The 22135-nt window shown below is 40.4% G+C and overlaps 1 protein-coding gene across 3 annotated transcripts in view; it reads left to right on the top strand.

The window, feature by feature from the left end:
* The window catches only part of FBLN1 (fibulin 1), an 81776-nt gene that overhangs the window by 53487 nt on the left and 6154 nt on the right, over positions 1-22135 (top strand). For all 3 annotated transcript variants that reach the window (XM_055711634.1, XM_014280002.3, XM_027805543.2), the window contains exons 15-16: positions 3505-3647; positions 5636-5767. In XM_055711634.1, coding sequence (XP_055567609.1) covers positions 3505-3647; positions 5636-5767 — 275 coding nt within the window. The remainder of the gene's footprint in view (positions 1-3504; positions 3648-5635; positions 5768-22135) is intronic.

Raw genomic sequence — 22135 nt, 5'->3', positions numbered from 1 at the left:
CCCAGCTTTAAATATTGAAGGCACAAGCCCATGCTACTTGAGCTAATGGGTTTTCTTACTGCCACAGAAGACGCTTGTATATAAATGCCCTCTGGCTACCAGTTCATTATAAGGCCATAATTACGTAGGATAAAGATTCAAAAATAAACTTCAGTATTGCAAGCATTAATATACATTTGTTTGGCAGGAAAAGGAGGGAGTGTGAGAATTTGGCCCTCGGTATTGTAAAGTGCTACCATATTAATTGCATTCAGCAAGTCATTTAAGAACATGGAGCTCAAATTCTCCTGTATTATCTAGATACTTTAATACTGCAGTGTAGCGGGTACTTTCAAGAACGTGTATGTAATTATGTAGCAACACTTATGTGTGTTGTTCTTTCCAAATGAAAATGAAAACATGGCTTCTGGTCCAAAAAAATTACTGATTGAATCCAACAGAGAAATTGAAAAGGAATGACACCAGGACCCAAGAAGAAAGGACCTATTACATTCAGGGAAGGATTATCTGCAAAATAATGCAACTGAGCTGTTTCTTAACATCTTTCTCTTTTAAATGAAAAAGGCCTGGAGGGGGTACCAGCTCCAAAGCTGCAATTTTTGTTAGAGGGGGAAAACTTGAAGGAAAAACCTAAAGAAAGAAAGTTCTCAGCACTTAGGAAGAAACTTTTGTCAGGTACAGTCCCCACTACAGGAGGACATGAGCAAAAAGGAAAACATCAACTCATCAGAAGATCAAATGCAAAGATGACGTTTAAGGATAAAATTAAAAAGTATTTTGAGACCAGAGCACATAATTAATAGCAAATATCAGGATCTGAAATATATGCTAGTTGTCAAAGAAATTACGCCAGAAGATGTCAAAAGATGTGCCATTGAAGCAATGAGAGAACAAAGTGTTACCAACCTCACTTTGGATATGCTGAAGCAATTAGCGATATCAAAAGAAAGATCAGAATTAATTTAGGCAGGGGAAAATGAAAACGCAAACTCAAGTTTAGTAGTGTGGATACAGCATGCAAAAAGAAAAAAAGTGGGATTTGTAAGAGAAGAGAGAAATGGTGCAAAGAAATAGAGCTGACAAACATTTTTCTGTCACATGTATGTCACAAGTGGGATGGATCTAGAAACTGGTTTTAGTTAGGAACTAACACAAACCACTTGTGGTCATTGTGATCCTCTGTTTCTGTATGCAGGGTACCTAATTCATGTCAGAATGCTTTACTCCAGTGAATCGGAAGTGAGAATTATGAATGTAAGTCTTACTTAGGACTTAATCTTAAAACAAATTCATGACTTTATTGGATGAGAATTTCAGAAATGTTTGTATTTGTCAAATTCTGTTCCAGCTGAAGTCACAAGTGAAGCTCACTTCCCTGGAAGGAGGAATTGCAGACCAATACTGAATCCTTTAGACACTCCCACCACAATGTTTTGCCTACAAATTCCTTTATCTAAATACAGCTACGAAAATTTAGGATGCTGTATGTATTGCAACAGTACTTCATTAGTAGTAATGTCCTAAAATGAGTTACGCAAGCTACTGTTCATTGGTGTCCCTGAATCCTTTAGATGATGCTGTAGTTATTATTTATGTTATATAATGCAAAGAGAAAAGCTTTCAAAGAGTTTTTTCAGCATTTGTAAACACGTTATTGGAAGTAAAACCAGTCTGACTTGGCTGTTGTGACCCCAGCTCAGCAGGACCCTGAGGAAGGATGCAGTGTTTGTGTAGCTCTGTAGATCTAAATCTCTACTGAACTATACAGAGTAAGGATGAAAAAAAGGGAGAGAGGGAAACAAATATGAATGATGTACGTTTTGCCTCAGTTCTGTTTGTTATGTATTTTGAAATAGGATATTTTACGCTGGAGCTAGACTCGGTGATTTAGCTGATCCGTATTTCACAGGTGAGGGGGTCAGCTAGCTGGAAGTCCTTGCTTAATTTGGCACCTGAGGTTTAAAGTAAGAAGATGGAACCTGTTATTGTAGATCAGACTGTTATGTCCATATATCCAGAATCCATTTGTTCTAAAATGAACAGCATGAGACATTTCAGCAGAAAGCTCTGTTCCCTGTGAGATGTCTAGGAAATGACAAAATTTTGTACCCAGATAACGGTGAGAAGTAAAAGGTCTCTTCTGGTTTGTATCTCCCAGCCAGTCTCAAAACAACTCCAGAGTAAGAATAACAAGCCAGACTCAGCTGGTGCAAATGAACCCAGCTTCATTGCCTTCCCATGGCCTATGCCAGTTCACATCTGTTGAAGCATGATTTCCTTAATGTTGATTCATGTTTTATCTTTATTTTAGCTTCATACAATATCAGCATGTTTGGCTTTGTTTTCTTTGATGAGCAAATGTGGGTAGCATGTAATAAGAAGTTACTGATGTATTTATTATTAATAGAGCCATGAAGTCCCTTTGAACATCTGAAGAAAGATGGCTTTTAGGTGTGGACTTGGGTAACACATTTTGAAAAGAGCAAGAACCATTTGTTTCTAGAGGTATCTGACAAACTAAAGCTTCCATTTTTGTTTCCCTTTTACTCAGTGAATTTTTCTTCCTTTTAATCTTTTAATTCCCCCCCTCTGACACTGCAGTCTTTTCTTTTTTCGACTTAGAAATATGAAGAAATGGGCAGGTCAAAGTTGAGATCATTTGTGGGGCTTAGTCACATTGTAAGTCCCAGCATAGCCCTTTCATCTCTCATGAACACAGACTGGGTATTGTGTGAAGTTCTTGAACTGTAAGTGACTTTAAATTCACTCTAGTGGACAAGGGTGAGAAGAAGTCATTTAACTTTTAATAGACTTTCAAGGACGAACGAGCAGCTGGTTGAGATGGAATATGAAATGACCCTTACCATTTACCCAAACTCAGAATTCAATCTTTGAGGTTTTTAATAACGTGGTTAACTTTTTTCCTCCCCCAGCTTCCATTCCTTTCCATTTTCTCAGTTTAGATAGAAAGGGGGTGTGTGAAAAAAAAAAAAAAAAAGGCTTAAGAGAGGCTTTTCTGGCTCCTACTGAAAATCGTGAAAGAAAGTTGGCCCTTCAGATATTTCCTGCCAGATTTCCAGAATGGAAAGAATTGTTTCTACTTTATAATGCCACGATATCACATGGAGTAGAGAAAGGCTTGTGAAGTGCAGCTCCACTGAAATGGTGAGACCACACCAGTGCACTGCAGCTGAGGATCTGGGCCTGGTGGTTTGGTCCTGTTTGTACTTGGAAAGAGACTTTACATGCCAGCTTACGCACTACAGTTCTCCCTGTTTGTACATGCCTGGCTTGAAGAACTGGGTCTGAAGGGGTTTTGACTGCAACGCTTAGCCAAGCCAAATTTTTCAGTGGTCCAGCAGTTTCTGATGATCTGCATTTGTCTAAGTGTTTGAGGTGAAGAATGAACACTTACATCAATTACAGTTTCTGGCTCCCCAGCTTGCAAAACACAAAATAATTCATTTTCAGGATATATATGCGTCTTTCTCTTGTTTCTCTTAGTGTCAGACTTGAAAAGACAGACACTATCCGTTGCATTAAGTCTTGTCGACCAAATGATGTCAGCTGTGTGTTGGATCCGGTCCACACAATTTCCCATACTGTCATTTCGCTGCCCACGTTCAGAGAATTTACAAGACCTGAAGGTAAGTGGTTTGTTCCTTGTTCCATTTAATAGACTACAACATATAAAACCTCCACCGGAAATCCTTGCCTAAAGCCAGACTAGCTACCGGTGCAGTAAAATGTTTGTACGGTTCCAAATTATAGTGTACTATTCATTTAATTAAAACCTTCGATATCCAGGAGTTTTAATTTTATGGGGCAAAGAGAGTAATTCTGAGCTCTAACTCATACAGCTGCCCAGTCTAAGGAAACAGTGAGTCTGAATTCCCATTCACCGCATTTATTCACATAACAGCTGTGTGTTCCATGACTTTTTTCTTCCCTTTTTTGCAGATTTTGCCATAGCAAGTAGGTCCTGATTATATTTCTCTCATCTGTTTATGGTCTGTTGTTCACTATTGACAAGTGGCTTCTTCCAAGAATATAGCCTTTATCTGCAAGCAAACGTTAGTCACAAAATACATTGTATTAAATATACTACCTAGTGCTATGATTTGCTGATTTTTGTCCTATGGAAAAAATGTGTTGTTTTTTAAAATATAGGCTAAAGGAAGGAAAATTCCAAGGACTGGACAGAAAGTTTTTGAGCTACAATTTTGAAAAAGCATCCAAGTGAGTGGCTGTCCAGTCATGCAAAGTGAGTTCCCAGCCCCAGATGCTGCACTCTCATGGGTGCTCATGTATTTCTTTAGCTCCTTCAGCCTCTGCAGTACTTGGGAGTTTTTAAATCCTGCAGTTTCACAGCACTCACTTTGCTTTGTTCACGTATAAACTTACAGATCAAAAGCCAAGTTTTGCTCCTTGGCATTTGTATTCATTTTCTGGCAGCTTCACTGGGGATTGCATGCACATGCATAGGTGGGATGACTGCCTTCAGCCCTGCTTCTGTGCAGGGTGAGCCACTCAGCAGCTCACTGTGTGGCACAGGCACAGAGACAGAGAAGGGAACAGAGTAAAGGAAGATAATTTTGGAGGGATTTTTAAAGATCTTAAATCCCTATTTCTGATGCACCCAGAGTCTCATCCTTGTGATCTCTGGAAAGTGTCCTAAATAAAAGCCAGAGCCGATTCTTCACTTCTGTACCACGCAGAAGAAGTAGGGCAAGAGACATCCCAATTGTTGTTCATATAGGAACAATTTAACCACCAGTAACTTAGCTGCGTAAAGCTGCTCTGGATTGCGTCAGGCTTTGGCTGGCCCTACTTCACAGGGAGTGGAGGAATGCCCCATAGCCACTTCAACTCCCATACACACCCCTTCAGCTTTACCAGGTGTACTGGCAGCAGAGCTAAGGATTTGGCCCAGGATGCTTCCCAAACCGTTCCCTCATTAGTCCATCCCCATGATTTAATAAAAAGAGATGAGACCTAGTGATCTGAGAGTACTACCGAGGCCCAAAAGATGTTCCTAAACTGTAATTCAGTGCATGGCCTTGGGTGAATTCTTACAGCCCCATGGTTTAGTTTCATCATCTGTGGAGCAAGGATAATAATGAGAATACTATAATACTTACCTTCCTCACAAGGGGCTTGAAAAATAGTCTAACTTTAAAAAAAAAAAACAACTAAAACCTTCCTCCAATACTCAAAAGAACCCTGTAATTTGTAATAGCAATACTTTGTGAAGCTGCCTAAGGAAGTCAAGAGTTCAGGCGTTTATCTGTTTGGTCCCCCTCCACTACCCACCCCGTGGATCCTCAGTGTTGTCCTCTTTGAGTACACGCTGGAAGTCTGACTGGTTTCTAAGAGTGGTCTTTCTGGACTCTAAAAGTAATAATGTTTTGGCTTCAGGGCTTCTTGGGTGGTGCAGAAGAAAATAAATCTGTCCAAATCCTCCATTCCCCTAGATTTTCTTTCTTTCCATTTCAGAGGACAAACTGGGAGTGGTGTGGGAGGGTGGTGTCCTCCACCAGCTTTGAGGACAAGTCATTTTGGATCAGATTCTGTCAGGTACTTCAGTGATGTTTTCAAATACTGCTCAGTTCATTCTGTGGTACTCTATTTGCAGAGATTATTTTTCTTCGTGCCATCACACCTACATATCCAGCCAACCAGGCAGATATCATATTTGACATAACAGAAGGAAATTTAAGAGATTCCTTTGATATCATCAAGCGTTACATGGATGGTATGACAGTGGGTGAGTAGAGTATTTTCTGTTTACTTTCTTCACTCAGTAATATTGTAGAACAAGGTTGAAGAAGTCATTAATTCCCACCTTGATTTTCAAACCTGAATTGATTTAATATTCTCCAGTCCTGTATGTGTAATTTGAGCTAATACCACAGGTAATTTTTTATTCAAAATACCAGAGGCCTAAACTTTAATTTGAGAAGTATTTTAACTTTTTTCAGAACGGGTTCTAATTACAAATGCAAATGGCTTAGTTTTAAAATGGTGAGGTTTGCCCATTATAATCAAACCAAATATAAAATATGTAGTATGTCAGCAAAGAGACTGTAAATTTAATTAACTGTTCTTTCTTGTTTAAACAGCATTGCACCAGGTTTTGGATAATAACAAATTTTTTAAAGCAGGACTGATTTTACTGAAACTGTTGCCTGTTTTAATGTTTAATGACAGGTGGTTCAGTTTTAAATAAATACCTCTGTTGAGGGTTAAAGGGATCTGTCAAATGCTGTGGTTTAAAAGAAACTTCAGAATGGAACATACCCATTTGATTTACAGTCTCAGCTTGGCAGGGAGGAGACAGGGCAGGAGGTACAGCTGTGCATATGGGTCTGTGCTAGACCTGCATGTATATGGGTCTGCGCTAGACCTGCATCTCCTCGTGTAGCAGGGAGGGGCTGCAGCACGACCTGCAATGGTGCTTTCTGGGAGGTGTCCTTCACAGCAGGGCCCTTTTAGGGGATATAATGCATACTGTATCAAGTATGTAATGTGTAGAGTGTATGTGGTATTTATACATACATGCATACAGATACATATTTCCAGTGTGTACTGCAGCTTGGCTCTCACTCTGCAACGCAAAATACCCGGGAGTAGCTGGCAAACTATGGGAAGGCTGGTGTGAGCAGAAGCAGGTCCCAGCTGATGGGCTGCTCTGCCCAGTGTGAGTTGCTAATGCAGTTGGCAGGGGAATGTGCTGTGATTCTCATGTTTAGAGAATGAAAATGCCAGGTATTAAAAAGTAGTATTTGATTGATCTTTAATAATGTTTTTTTATGAAAAAAGGACCATTGTTCCCAGTGAACATTTGTGCTTCCGTATTTGAGTGTGCATGTTCTGCTCAGGTTTATACACATGTTTCTGGGCTTTCTAGCAGGACTTGTCCGGATGAAAAGAAAAATCTCTGCTGTGCTTCTTCAATACTGATGGTTTGTGACAAAGTCATATTTAGCATGAGCTGAAGGTGGCACTGTTGCATTGCGGAAGCACGGTAGCACAACAGCTGTGCAAAGGTTTTATGAACCGTAGATAAAAATCATAAGTCATTAGGTTTATATTTCTTTCTTTATCGCACAGAAGTATACATGTGAATGCTGAGAAAGAGGGACAGTCTGTTAAAGCAGGATGGTAAGATTACAGATTTCAGGTATTGGGTTGATTCTTCGGAAGAGTATAAATGTTATCAGATCCCACAGTAGTTACAGTAGTTTGCTTTTCATGCTGTGTGCTTCTTTCTGTCTGAAATAAGAAAGAAGGATGTGTTTAGAAATTTGACTGGCCAAGGTATTCGCCTAAGGGAAGCGTTTCCATTTTGAATAATAGGACTGCATGTCAATGGTATTTTACTTGGTAAACTGGATATCTGCCTCACAACGTTAGGAGAGAAAGCATATTTTTATACCCCAGGTTTAGAGGGTATGATATATGCCCAAGTACATTCCCCGCTCTGCAAAAGAATTAGGCAACTGTTTCTTCACCTCAGTTCCCCCATGTGCAACATGGAGATGATAAAACATGCCTACTACTGTCTTAATTAATTCTTGTATGTAAGTGTCTTAATTAATTCCTCTATGTAAAAGTACTTTGAGATTAATGGATGGAAGCTGCAAAGTAGTTGCCTGCAGCAGAATTGGAAAAGGAAAAACAAAACAAAACCCCAGTTGGTATTACCTGGAGGGGCAGTGGTTCAGGACAGCATGTTGTATGTGTGAAATTAGGATTGCAAATAATTCTGCCAGCAGCAGTTCTGCTGCTCTCATCATAATATCATTTTTTTTGTTATTAATAATCAGAACGTTAGGTGTTCCCATAAAAGTTCTGGGAAGTTCTCAAGACAAATAAGTAAGATGGGATCCTAGTCCACAGGAGTTCACAAAGTAAGTCCCTTCTGTAAAGAAAGGGGGAGTGTTTGTATAAGGGTGGAAAAAGACAAAGGACATAAATGGTAACAGAAAGCTTTATTGGTTATCAGAAAGCTTTATTGGTTATCCCATTGAATCATAGGAACATAACTGTGGGGATGTAACTTAGGGATTCCAGCAGAGCAAATGCCCAACTAGCCCAGTAACCAGTGTCCAACATATGGCCCAGTAACAGACAGGTATGCAGGAATCTTTCTCCAAATATAATATTCCAACTTGCTGTAGTCAGTTTATACGCTTCTGGGAGAGCACACCTGGACCATCATGCTTGATGACCACTCATGGACATGTCTCTTGAATCTGTGTAGCCTACTTTTTAATCTTTTTTTGCAGCTGATAATGGAGAGGAAAGTATACATTTACTCTGATAATAAATCATAGATGCATGGGTAAAAGGAATAACAAGCATGTTTCATTCTGTTATAATATTTTAGGAGAAATGACTGGATTATCAAAGCTATTTTGTCTGCTAATGGAGATTAGATCACCAAATACCTTTACTCTACAAGACAAATCTTCTCTACAAAAGAAAAGGTAAAAAACCTCTATAGGAGAGGTTTTTTAAAAAGGCAAGACTTGGACTAGCTCAGAGAGAGATGAAATGTGTAAGAGCATATGGAAAAAAGTAGGAAAATACTTACCAGTGTTACTGAAAGTGCCGAGTGTAATAAAGCCTGACAATGTCAGAACAAAGGAAACCAACAAAGGGATTCAAAGAAAGGAGGGAGCACTGGGAAAAGCGGGGTAGAAAGGACAGATCAGTGAGGATGCTCTTCCAGGAAGTCCTTCAGTAGTAAACCAGTTTTTTTCTAGGTTGTCACAAACAAGAAAAGAGATGACACCTTAAGAAGGACCTGCATCTAAACTGTGTTTGTGTGAATGGGAAGGCACAAGATGCTCTCAAAAGTATAACACTAAAAAAGAGTGATAAGCTACAGGTTTCTTTTGGTAAAGGTCTAGAGGGTGAGAGGAGCTGCTAGAGATGGAGGTGCAGAAGAGAAATGAGGACTTCAACACTGACAGAGAATTGTGGACTGGAGAGAGTCAGGTCATCAGTTTTAGCTATTGTCCCTTTAAGTTGACACCAAGACGTCAAGGAGAAGGTGTTAGCGAAGATGAGAAATAGGTAGGATTGGATGGAGAGTGGCTGATCAGGCTGGTTGTGAGTTGTTGATGGAGAGAGAGCAGCTGAGGTCATAGGAGGAGGTAAGTGTGTAGGAGCAGGTTGTGAGGAAGGAAAGAGAAAGTAGAAACAGAGTGAAGAGCTGCCCCAGGGAATGTTAGAAAAAGAAAGAACACAGTCTCCCAAAGGAGATAAAGGAGGAGCAGGCACAAAGGTAGGAGAAGAAAGAGACAATGACAGTATTGCAAAATCAGGGGAAGAAAATATATCAGATGGGAATCAATGATCAGCAGTATCAGACACAGAAGAGCCAAAAGACATAAAAACAGGCTCCAAAACTAGCTGTGCTGACCTACAGAAAATAACGTCCAGTGGAAGAGAAGGAACCAAACCCAGCCTGCTGGAGTGGCACTGCATAGACTTCATGCAAGCTGAAGAAAAAGAATTGTGTCAAAAGTTGCCTCCAACACTTGTACCCCGTTGTGTTAAAGACATGTGAAACCCCATTCTTCCCTGGGTCAAGAAGTGCTGTAGACTCTCTGTTGCCTGGCGTGGTGATGGGCCAAGGTGGCACTGAATCCAAAAGATACTGTTAACAACTGTACATCACTTACTAGCATGGGCGGGGGAAAAACAGAAGTGCAGACTTACCCAGGTTTGTGGGTTTTTTTAAGCTTTTATAGACTTTTCACTACATTCCTCCTTTAACCAGCTGTCAGTGAAAAATGAAGAATGCATTTTCAGCCTGTACAAAAATGTCCTATCAATGCCTCGGGTATTATCAGATACTATAAAACATTTCCCCCCTCAGCTATGCATTCATTTTCTTAGGTGACTGTAATACCACCTTGTAGTCTGGAAAACTTCAGGAAGATTAAAAAAATTCATAATACAGCTAAAAAAATGTAAAAACTACTAAAAGTAGTTTTGATAGGCTGAAATCTTCCATATTGCATTTAATACTAACCTAAGCATATATTCTTACCTCTTATGCAGATTGATACTATTCTTACCAAAAATATCCAGAGCCAATAAATTATAAAATTTCACTTGTACCTATAGAGCTTCTCAGGGGTGTGGTGCTGGTGCTTGAGTACACGGTGTCAACAATTGCTTATAATTTTAGAGGTATGTACTACTGATCTCCACTTTTGTTTGGAAGGATTTCACTGCTACCTCTGTCCTGACTTTCCAGCCTCTTACACATGTGATAGTTCATGATTTTACCTTTGAACCATTACAGAAAGCATCTCAACTACTGATAGTGCAACACTGGATTTATTAGTAGTCTAATTTCTACTATGGTATCATCATTCATATGTTCCAGAGGCTAGGGAGAGACTTTTAAAGAATGGTCAGAAGGTAAACAAAAGCAGGTACCATAGAAAGGGTGCTTGTGGGATCCCATATTGATAGGGGGCAGGAGAAGGAGGCTGGAGGTTTATTTGACTTTTTGGGCAACCTGTCCCTAGCACAGGGGTAGTAGTTCTGTATCTCATAAGTAGTTTGGCCGTTCCCAGTGTGGCAAAGTCTTTTCAGTCTGCCACGCAAATGCTTGTATGGTCTGACATTGAATTCAGAGTCACTGGATTGCAAAATATTTGTCTCTGAACTGTGTTCCTGGACCCACTCTGCAGTGCTGGGCAAGTAGCTTCACATTCCTCTCTGCTTCTCCCTTATCCTCTGTTGCTCTAGACTCTTTATCTTTGGGCCAGAGGCTGGCTGGCTCTTACTGTGCATTTGTTACGGTGTTTAGCATAATGAGATCCTCAGACTGATTTGGGCTTCCTGGCACAGCTGTGATGCTAAAAGTAGTTCATCTACAGTTGCTTTTCTGTGGGGAAATGGCAGCTAGGTATAGGCAGAGCCAGGGCATCCAGGAGAGCTCCGCTGCTCACTGGGGCGCAGATTTCAGCATATACATTATCTCCCCTTGTGGATACTTCTACTAGAAAGTAAGCAACAATAGCCACCTTTTGTTATGACTATAATGTCATTACCATGAAATGACAATGGTGTCTGGTGATACAAAACCCGTGCTGTCCAGTCATTCACAGTCAGCACACAGAGCAGGGACATAATTCAGTAGGTTTTTCGACAGGCTTTTGGAGCCTTACATTAAAAAAAGACACAGTTATTTTCAGTATCTTTGTGCTGGTTTCATCTACACTTGCCCCTTTCACGAGAGGAGCCCTTCAGCAAAGAATATTTTGTGAGTTTTTCTGTATGCCAGGTTGCCCTGTCGAAATTAGTAGCTATGCATTTGAGACAAGGGTACCCAGAAGCCATTTGGTAAACGGGATCCTAGATTTATTGCCTGAACCTGCCCTTTCGGGATGCTGATGACTGCACTGTGCGGTAGTCAAATCTCTCAACACCCTCCCTCCCCTCCAGAAAAAATGTCAGCCTGGAGAGCTCTTCTGGAGGCAAACAAGTAATTCGAGCAGAAGGTGAATTTTCATTTTGTATCCGAGAAATGCTGAAGGTGCCTTTCTGGTGAGAATGAGTCTCGTGCTCGAGTGGAACAACCTTCCTAATGCCAAATTTCACTTGAGCACATTGCAAGTATCTGGTTAATCAAACGTTCCTCCTTGATCAATGTTCATCTCACCCCTCGGGTAGGAAAGTGTAACGTATTAGAAAAACATTCATACAGACCACCTTTGGTTACAGTTTCCATAAAGCCAGCAGACAAATAAATCACACTGCAACCTTGACAAAGTTTTGTGAACTGTGACTTGAAGTATAAAACCTGCCAACTTAGGAAAGAAATGGACTGAGTCAGGGAACAGCTAAGGGGACCAGCAAAGGTCCTTGGTTCAGATTACATAGCATGCATTTTTGGTATTAATTTTAAACAGTGGGATGAGATACTACATATATGAACAAATAAAGACAGGTTTGGAATCCAGTACACCAAGAACCGTACTATAGCAATTCCTCTGAGAAATGTCTGTGTGAATTCAGCCTTCTGAGGTGCTTTGCCTGGTTTAGAGTAGCCAGAGACATGCTTTTCTGAGGCTCTCCAAGTGTGAAATATTTGTGCAACTGTTTCAGCTGCTTCTGCTGCTACTCCTGACTTTGTGTGTTGATAGCAAGCATATCATTCCTGCAGTAGCGTCTACACACCCTATAAAAGTAGAGACAGAAGATAAGAGACTCGAGGCATGTCGTAAATCTTTCCCAGTAAGATGCACAGCTTAAAAAAATTTAATGAAAACAAAAACAAAAACAAAAAACCCAAAAAAGCCACCCTAACTTTTATTTTTAAAGGGGTCAAATGTGGTGAAGTGACCCCTTATTTCAGCCTTGTTTTGAGAATTTGGTCAGGGATTAACACACATTAAGATTCAGAAAGCTTCCCTTTTCAGAAGTTCTGCTAACAATACCAGCAGAGCTGTCGCCTCTAGGTGATGACTGAGCAGCTATATAAAGGCTTTCATGTCAAATTCTCAGGATTATGTACTTTTTCTTCCATGGTAAATTGAATCACAGAGCCATATCGTGCTGTGTGCCATAATGTAGCTTTTTGCCAAGAAATGCTTAGGGTTACAATAATTAATTGCCCAGGTGTCATGGATATGCTACTGTATCAAAGCTTGGCTGAAATGGAATAATGAGGTTGTGGGACAGGTAGGGTAAACTAAGCCACTCTCACTAAATGGAGAGAGAACATGTATGTGATGGTGTACCACGATGGACACTAAACCCCCTGTAAAAAGATAGTGGGAATAAAGTATCAGGAGGCTGACATATGTGATTTTGCATGTTTTGCACATTCAGCCTTGAAGTTTTCCCACCTGTTTTTGTAATATGTGATTTTTACACTGCATAAAGCATGTCACGTTCTCAAAGGTGGAACAGGAAAGATTAAAAAATATATGGTGGAAACTATTTTTTAATGAGGCTACTTCAAGTACAGTTATTGCATTTTAGGCATGAGTGATTTCGCAGCATTGTCAACATTAAAACCCATTGCGAGGTTTGGCTGGAAGGCAAACCAGAGATCTGAAAGCACTTCAAGTTTGCCAAACCAAGATAAGAGCACATCTCTCTGAAGTTATTTGGTATCCTTAATAAAGATCACAGTATTTGTAAACTAGCCAAACCTCAGTAAAATCAAAGGTTGTTTTTAATTCTTTCGTAATACCAAGGCTCCATATGATCCAACATGACAGATAATAGCTTTGAAAATATTTACCATTTGTTTCTGGCCAAAAATTGTATTAATACCATGAGGCCTCTTTATTGCCTCTTTATTTGATGCATTTCAGCAATCAAAGCTTTCTAGAGAAGCCCAAGTGTTAACAAAATTAAATTTCATTGAGTGGTTGAAGGGTAACATTTATAGTAAATTGAATCCCAAATTTCTGATCTGTTGAATAAGGCAGAAAGATCCTTTTTCATGCTGAAATGTAATTCCTGTGCTGTAATTTCCTTTTTCTTTTTTTCTTTAGAGGTGAAAGGAAAGGCAAAAAGAGAAGCAGATTCAGTTTTAGCTAAATATAAACTAAGACTTGCACCCTAGGTTGAAACTTCAAAGGCTACAAGTACCTGGAGAGTTTTAGACACAATTGTTTGGACAGTCTTTAAAGGAGAGCTTTGTCTTTATGTGCCTTGTAAATGATTACAGTGATCAATAGATCCTCTGAGCACAGGAGGGATCTGAGCAATAAGTGTAGCTTATGGTCGCAGGCGCAGGCCCACCTCGTTACACTGCTGTTTTTTTCTGAGGGGCATCTTGTCCTACCCCCCTGCTCTATGACACCTCTCAGAGGAGGATACAGTACAGCTTGGAGCTGCACTTTTGGGTCGTGGTTACTGAATTGCTGCAGGGACACAGGCATTTTTGTCTCTCCCTGAGATAACATGCCACCCCACCGTGGTCAGCACTGCAATCCAACTGGCCCAAGGCATCAGGAGTCCCCTTCAGGCCAGTGGTGCAATACTCACTGTTACAGCACCTAAGTCACCATTGCCTTTCTGTTCCCTAATCAGGAACATTGGGGTTGTATTAAGTGACCTCGAGCTTTGTTGGTGCTCAAAAGGGAGTTCCCCCTTTCCCACCTACCTCTGAACAAAGGCTCCAGCCCTTTCCCTGTTGTCAGTGTTAGTGCTTGTGCAGCAAGCTACATTTTTGGTTCTTTTCTCTCAGTTGTTAATCCAAGAGAAGGGGGGAGGATATAGCAGGACCACTATTTTTGATCAGCTTACACCAACAGTGAAATCACCCTAAACGTCATGTAGCTTATGAAAGTGAGATTTTTTTTGTGTCCAAACTGACTTTTTTTTATAAGCACTTGGTTGCTCAAAAGTTGATAATTAGGCCATTTTCTTAGGAATTTGAATAAAGATCTGGGAGGTTCATGTTTGAAAAGGTCATGATGTTGAAAATCTTGTCCCCAGGTACTTCAGCAAAGATATGTATTGCCAGCCACACTGCTGTGAAGCAGTTTTCCGTCAGCATAGAAACCTTGTTAACATCCAACTCTAACTTGATTCTCCAAATCTGTTACTTTGTGAAGTGTTCGCCATCAAACTTGAACGAAGGTCTAATTCACAACGTTATGAGGGCAATATACTTCAAAGCAAGAGGAAATCTATTTCACTACTTGTATTTTGATTAATGAGTTTTCTGAATCCTTTAACCGTATTTATTTTTGTCAAGTGTGGCAGCTCAAGGATTAATGATATCTTCAGAGCTATTTTTCTGTATATGATATGATGCCTGCAGTGATGATTACCAAGATATATTTCATTTTCCAAAGAGCAGCCACTTATTAATAAAACAGATTATATCAGAAACTATAGAGCACCACATAGCAGGAGCCTGTGTTGTTATTGTCACAAATAATTGAGAGAAATATAGATAGCTTGCACAAAAAAAAAGAGAGAGAAAAAAAAATGAAGATGACTGTTTAGCTTTTGAGAGATGGAAGAATCTAAGGTGTACATTAACTTTCTGAAGTCATCAGACATCTGGTGGTCTGGGAAATGCCTGCAGTTTGACAGCTAGATTGTGCCTTTAGGCACAGTCATGAACTGAGGAGGACTGGAGGAACATAATGCCTGTGAGACTGCCTGTGGAGGCGCAGTCCACTGCTGTGAAGAGCAAAAAGAAGGGCTTCTACAAGCACATCAACAGCAAAAGGAAGACTGGGAAAAATGTGGACCTGCTTCTGAATGGGGCAGGAGACCTGGTGTCAAAAGACATGGAAAAAACTGAAGTATTCAGTGCCGCCTCTGTCTCATTCTTTACTGATAAGACTGGCCTTCAGGAGTCCTGAGGCCCTCAGGGCAACAGGAAGCTCTGGAGCAAGAAATACTTACCCTGGGGGGAGGAGGATCAGGTTAGGGAACATTTAAGCAAGCTGGACATACCCAAGTTCATGGGAGCTGAGGTGGGCCACCACAAGCACTGAGGGAACTAGCCAATGTCATTGCAAGGCCACTCTCAGTTATCTTTGAAAGGTTGTGATCAGAAGTTCCCATGGACTGGGAGAAGGCAAATGTCACTGCACTCTTCAGGAAGGCCAAGAGAGAGGACCTAGGGAACTACAGGCTGGTCAGCCTCACATCAGTCCCTGGGAAGGTGATGGAGCAAATCTGCCTGGAAACCATTTCCAAATATGTTAAGGACAAGGAGGTGACTGGGAGTAGTCAGCAAGGATTAATGATGGGGAAATCATGCCTGACCAACCTCTCAGCCTTCTGCAAAGAGGTGACTGGATTAGTGGATGAGAGAAGAGCGGATGTCGCTTATCTTGACTGTAGTAAGGCTTTCAACACCCGTTTTCCTTAATGTCCTTAGAGGCAGCCTGGTAAATGAACTGTGAGGTAAACTGAAAACACTGAACTGCCAGGCTGCAAGCGTTGTGAACAGAAGCACAGCTGGCAGCCAGTCACCAGTGGTGTATCTAGAGGATCGATACTGGGCCCAGTTTCTTCGTTAATGGCCTGGATGATGGGATAGAGTGCACCTTACCAGGTTTGAAGAGGAAACAGAACTGTGCTGAGTGGCTGATACACTGAAGGGTTGTACTGCCATTCAGAGGGACCTCAGCTGTCTGGAGTAATGGTCTGACAGGAACCTCATGAAGTTCAGCAAAGGGAAATACAGAGTCCTGCCCCAGGGCAGCAATAACCCTGTGTACCAGTACACACTGGAGGCTTACCAGCTGGAAGGCAGCTCTGCAGAGGAAGACGTGGGGATCCTGGTGGATACTAAGTTGATCATGAACTGATGACATGCCCTTGTGCCAAAAGCAGCCAGTGGGCTGCATTAGGAAGAGTGTTGCCAGCAGGCTCAAGGGGGTCATCCGTCCCCTCTACCAGCACTGGTGAGGTCACCACTGAGTGCTGTGTCCAGCTCTGGGCTTCCTGGTGTAAGAACGACGTGGACAGAGTGGAGAGAAGACGGCAATTAAGATGATTAAGGTACTGGAGCATCTGTCATTTGAGGAGAGGCTGAGAGCTGGGACTGTTCAGCCTGGAGGAGGCTCAAGGAATCTGATCAATTTAATGGGACAGAATAAAGAAGACAGAGACAGACTCTTCTCAGCGGTGTGGAAAGGACAAGAGTCGAAGGGCACAAACTGAAATACCAGCCATTCCATTTAAACATATGAAAAAACTTTATTTAAATGTGGTTGAACACTGGAACATGTTGCCTGGAGCTGTAGAATCTCCATCCCTAGAGATACTCAAACCCAGAGTGAACAGAGCCCAGACCAACATGCTCTTGGTGACTCTGCTTTGAGCAAGGGCTTGTACAGACGGTCTTCAGAGGTGCTTCCTGCCTCAACTATTATGTGGTTCTGATACTGGTTTGCAATGACGTTGAAAACATGACAGGACTGGATTGCTACTAAAGGGGAAACTTTGCAGCTTTCACTCTACCAAATGTAGTAAGACATTCCCTAATGTGCAATGTTTGAAGGACTATCTTTTCAAAGCTAGGATACATTGTGGAATTATCCAACAGTTTATTCACTTCCCATCTCCCCTGGCATGGTATAGGTCAGTAAGTACTCTAGTAACTATGCTGGCAGAGCAATTTAAACATTAAGAATCATTACTTTGACATAACATTTTGGAATAAAGAGCAGCCTTTGGGAAAGGAATTTAATTAAACTTTAACATATGCAAAGCCCCAAAGCTTTTTACAGAAAAAAATTGATAAAAGAGCCTAAAATATATTTTTTCTGTTTGTGACCAGGATGTGAATTATTTTTCAACCTTGTTGATGAACTTTGTATATTTGTAATGAGTACTGAAAAAGAAATAACTTTTTTATTGCAAATCTTAACATGACTAGTTTGAGTTGAGGGCTACAGAGCCAAAACCCAATTTGGCTATATAGTTTTGGCTTCATGCTATAGATATGTATTTACATGTTGTAGACTGGAATAGTCTGGTATTCAAGCCTAACCTGCAACTCATTGTCTATGGTTTGATCCAAGGAAGCATTTATTCATGGCTTTTTTTTTGCTTTTTTTTTTTTTTTTCCTCTTGTTCATTTCTGGAATGATTGTATCAACTTTACCTTTTAAAATAGCCACTGCAATGATCATTTCCCTGGTCCTAAACTTCCTAATTGCCTGAACATCTCTTTTGAAACTATGACTAGGCTCTTAAGAAACACTGATGCATCTGAGATGTTTATTCGTAATTTTGAAAATCTTGGCCAGCAGTATAAAGGAAGAGGCCTTGAGGAGAAAAGCAAACTTGAAATTACTGAATTATAGTCCAGGATCTTGCATTAACATGAGAAGATTGGTCTTCTTGTATTGCTTAAGGGAAACTCAGCATGCTTTTCCCCTACAAAAAGTTGTTCACCACACATTACTGCTAGCGTGCCAGTGTTTTGGGCTACTTTTCTTTAATAGCTGTGCAATGCCTTTAGGTTCCAGGAGGCTGAGGTGATAACCCCTCGGCTTCATTACTGCAACATCCACATGGCACCAAAGAAGATCGCTAATATTAGGGGAGAGCCTATGTCCATCCTTTGTATATAATCATACATACTCGTGGCCTGACACAGACTAGCAGACTATTTGAAGGCTATTTTTGTGATTCCCAAAGATCCATTGCTTTAAAAAGGGTAGTTATTGTTGCACTGTGGCAGCTAGGACTATTCATCTCTGACAAGGCTGTAAAAAGGACCAGAGTGTTTTTTTTGTGGGTAAACAGAGATCAAGGAACAGCCAAATGTAGGTCTTCAGAACATAGGCTGTGATTATTTGGAAGTTAATATAAAGCCCAATAAATTACCTGAGTTTCAGTTGAATTTAGGCTCTAGTTCCACAGCTCTTACCACATTCTGGTACTTGAATTTTTCCAAATTAATCATTTCATGTTCCAAGAATCCATTTAAAACACAAGGAAAATAGCTAGAGGAAAAATTATAAGGTGTTTTTTGTGTCATTGAAATCTCTCTTGTAGGTGTCACTAGCAGCTCATCCCAAAAGTTCCATCTGAAAATAGATGGCACTCACTCTCACTATGTAATAGCACACTCACTTGCCAGTCCTTCCTGTGTTTTTTTCAAAGGGGGCACATTTTGTGATGGACTTTAGCTTTTGCTTACAAGCAGACCTGTAGACCCATAGCCCAAGGATTAGGACATTTAGGGGAAATTCTGATTTGCTTGGGCTCTTATGCTCCTCACATGGGATTTTATTTATCTCATCAAGAATAGAAATGAGCCTATTGCTACCGAAATGTCATACATTCTGCATGAACAAGCTATGCATTTTTCAGCCCTGGTCTGTGTTCCTGCCTCTCAACTGTTAAGCCTCGTACCCTGCTCAGCTTTTTGACTCTGCTGTCCTGCCTGCCTTGCTGGGGTGTACTTGGTTAGAAATTGCCTGGGGACCTCAGAGCGAGGCAGCCAGTGAAACAGGCTGTGTTATCAGGGGCAAAGAAACAGCATCACGTATAAGAATTTCCAGGAAGATCCTAGGAGAATCTTTAGCTTTCCTCAGCCCTTAGACCCTTTGCTGTCTGTGACTGTAATTTACAATGGAGCTTCTATTAACATTCCTGTGGAACTGTATTCCACATGATAATTTATATCATATTTCATATACCAAGTTGCTGTTAATTCTAACTAATGTGAAATATTCTTTTTTGTGTGTGTACAGTCAGTAGTTCCGCTTGCAGTAGAGTGAATGAAAACTAATTCTCAGTTGTCCTATTAGTTTCTGATTTGTGAAAATTAATTTTAATAATTCATGGCCAGAATGCAAATATGAAAAAAATAATTCAATAGCACTGTGTGCTTATTTTGAAGGAAAAGTGAACAATGAGCTATGCTCAGACTTGTTTGTCTGCCTGTGGTATTTCAAATGTATATCCCATTCTTGTTATTTTAGATACCATTTTACAGATTGTTTAATTTAAAATAGGTCTCAGAATGAATAAAAAGATGTGTTTTGTTCTGTTTAGGACAGGATTAATATGTTAACTATAGATTAATGAATCAGAAAAGTAGGTTGTTCTTTTTACCACCTCATGCTCTCTCAGTAACTTCTCACCATCCACCCCAAGTTTAGGCAGTTTGTGGTCAGTTTTTAGCTGACCATAGATCATACAATTAAACAATGTAAAAAACTGTAAACATAAAAAACATTACAATGTAAAAAACCAGCATTTTTTCCTAAATAAATTGTTTGTTCCCAGAAAAAACTGTCTAAATTAGTACCCACCTGTACTGTCAAGTGTAAAGTCCTGCACTAATGAAAAAGAGGGCAAAACTGTTGGATTCAACTGACAGTAAAAAGCCACATGTCTCTTTGTTAACTTGCCATCTGAGAAGAATCACAGAAAGGAGACTGTGTGTTTGCTGTGAGTGCAAAGGAAAAAGAAGTAGTAATTTTGTTTGGTCAGCACATGCCACTATCCTTTGGCATGTGATGAGCGGAACGAAGCGATACAGCTGTAACCCCGTGTACGGGGGGAAAGCTGGGAAGGTGGTGAGAGGGGAAGAACTCTTGTCCTTGTTACTTAACACAAAGCTTGAAATGTGGTTGAGGGAATTGATCGCTTTTTTGATAACTGTGTTTAGTGTATCTTATTGAGCATAGCCCACAGGTTATTTGGAAGAACAACTTTTCATTTGGCCGTAGTTTGGATTGTTTATATATACACAGATATATATGCCTGCATATGCACATGCAGGTAAGGCAAGGGGAGGTTTACTTCAGCACATCCCCTCTTCCAGCAGTCATCAGATACAGCTCCCCAGTAATCAGCAGGCCCTGTTGCCTTTCCCTTCGGCCTCTGATTTCTTGCCTGCTCCACTAACTCTTCTCAGCTTGGTTTTGTGGGGGTCCTTAAAAGTTTAGGTTATCTGGAGCTCTCTTTTTGAGGAATGGATGCAGCTTACATCTGTACTATGTTCTTACGATGGTACAGATTTAAATATTTGACGACAGACGAGAATCACTCCCGGATTTCCCTGTGGGAAATCCTGCAACCTTCATCTCTGGAACTGAAAACATAACATAATGCATCTCCTCTACCAACGCAAAACAGCCTTTTTTAGTGGCAGGGTGAAAATAAGCTTCTTTGGCTCTGCTTTGCTTTCCAGTAAACCATGGAGAGCCCTGTTAGAGGAACTTTCTCTAGAGAAAATGCAAATGCAGTGTTCAGCAAGAGGTGTAAGGAGCACAGTAACCCAGACTCATTACAAGTGTAATTGCTGCAGATTTTGTGGCTAACAGTGGGAAAAAAAGAAGAAAAGTGCTTTTTTAAAAAGTATTTTATAGAGTTTGCAAATGCTCCTTCAGCATACTGGGCAGTGAGCATAGAACGGGAGTCAGGATCAGGAGTCTGGATTTCTGGAGACAGAATGTTAATGCATTATAACATGGGGACTTGTCATCCAGAGTGGTTTAATGTGGTAACAAAACAGCAGTGTGTCTCCTAAGTTCAAAATCCAGCTTCTTAGCAAATTGGCTGCCTAATGCAAAAATACAAGCAGAAACGAGACACAGAGGTGAATTGCCTGAGGGTCTCACATATTTCAAAGCAGAGAAATGTAATGATATCTTAAAGAGGTATAGACAAGCCAAGGAATACCTGTGGCATCTGATTACAATAATAGAAATTCTGCTGAAAGCTTAGGAAGATTAACAATATTAACCTTGCTGTCTTACTTATTCCATCTTCTTTGGTGAGCAAAGCCTCAGTAATCCAGTGACCGTGGCTCTAAGACTGTTGGTTGTTGTCAATATTCTCACTTCAAAATAAGTGTTATATATTATTTAGGTTAATGTCTTCACTACACATGGTGACATACTTTTACGTTAGACAAAATTTAAATATGAAACATGAAAGAAGAAGAAACAGGGCAAGAGAACAGCGCTTGTGTATGAATTACAAGATATTAATATATCTTGTAATATATTGAATATATATCACCAATATATTATGATGATGTCTAATTATAATATAATAATTATTATATATAATAACATGTACTATGTAATTATATAAATATTATATAATGATGTAATGTATATCTCTGTGTATTAAGTACACAGTTTTAAAAGTTCTGGGCCATGGTCAGACTTACCACTGCAGAAATAACTGTGACATCCAAAAACTTACTGCCTCTCAAGCCAGGGCTGTTTGCTTACACAGATAGCAGATGAAAAGGACGGGTGTAGACCGTGTTTACAATAAGGGCAAAGTGTGCAAAAAAAGAAGTCTTACTGTTGTTTTCTAAAAGGAGGTCAGCAAACCATGAAGATACCCAGGCAGATTTGGGACATGTAATAACACCTCTGCTCAGTTAACAAAAAAGCAAAACCAAACAAAGGTGAACTGATGGAAAGTAGTCTGCCTGGCCTGTGACACATAGGGTTTTCTGTAGGTTGAGTCTGTGTTTGGGTCACAGGTTGTGAACTGAAGAGTATAAACAGCAACAGCAGCACATCAGACTGGAGGGTAACAGCACCTGCTTGCACAGAGGTGCCTGTAAGGCAAGACAACCCAGACGCTCAGGATTACCTGGCACGTGGAATTCAGCAAAAGTGCGGATCTCCTT

This window comes from Falco cherrug, chromosome 5 (assembly GCF_023634085.1).
Source record: "Falco cherrug isolate bFalChe1 chromosome 5, bFalChe1.pri, whole genome shotgun sequence".
Classification (NCBI taxonomy): Eukaryota; Metazoa; Chordata; class Aves; order Falconiformes; family Falconidae; genus Falco; species Falco cherrug.
The sequence above is the reverse complement of the archived record's forward strand: the minus strand, read 5'-3'. Positions and strand labels throughout refer to the sequence as shown.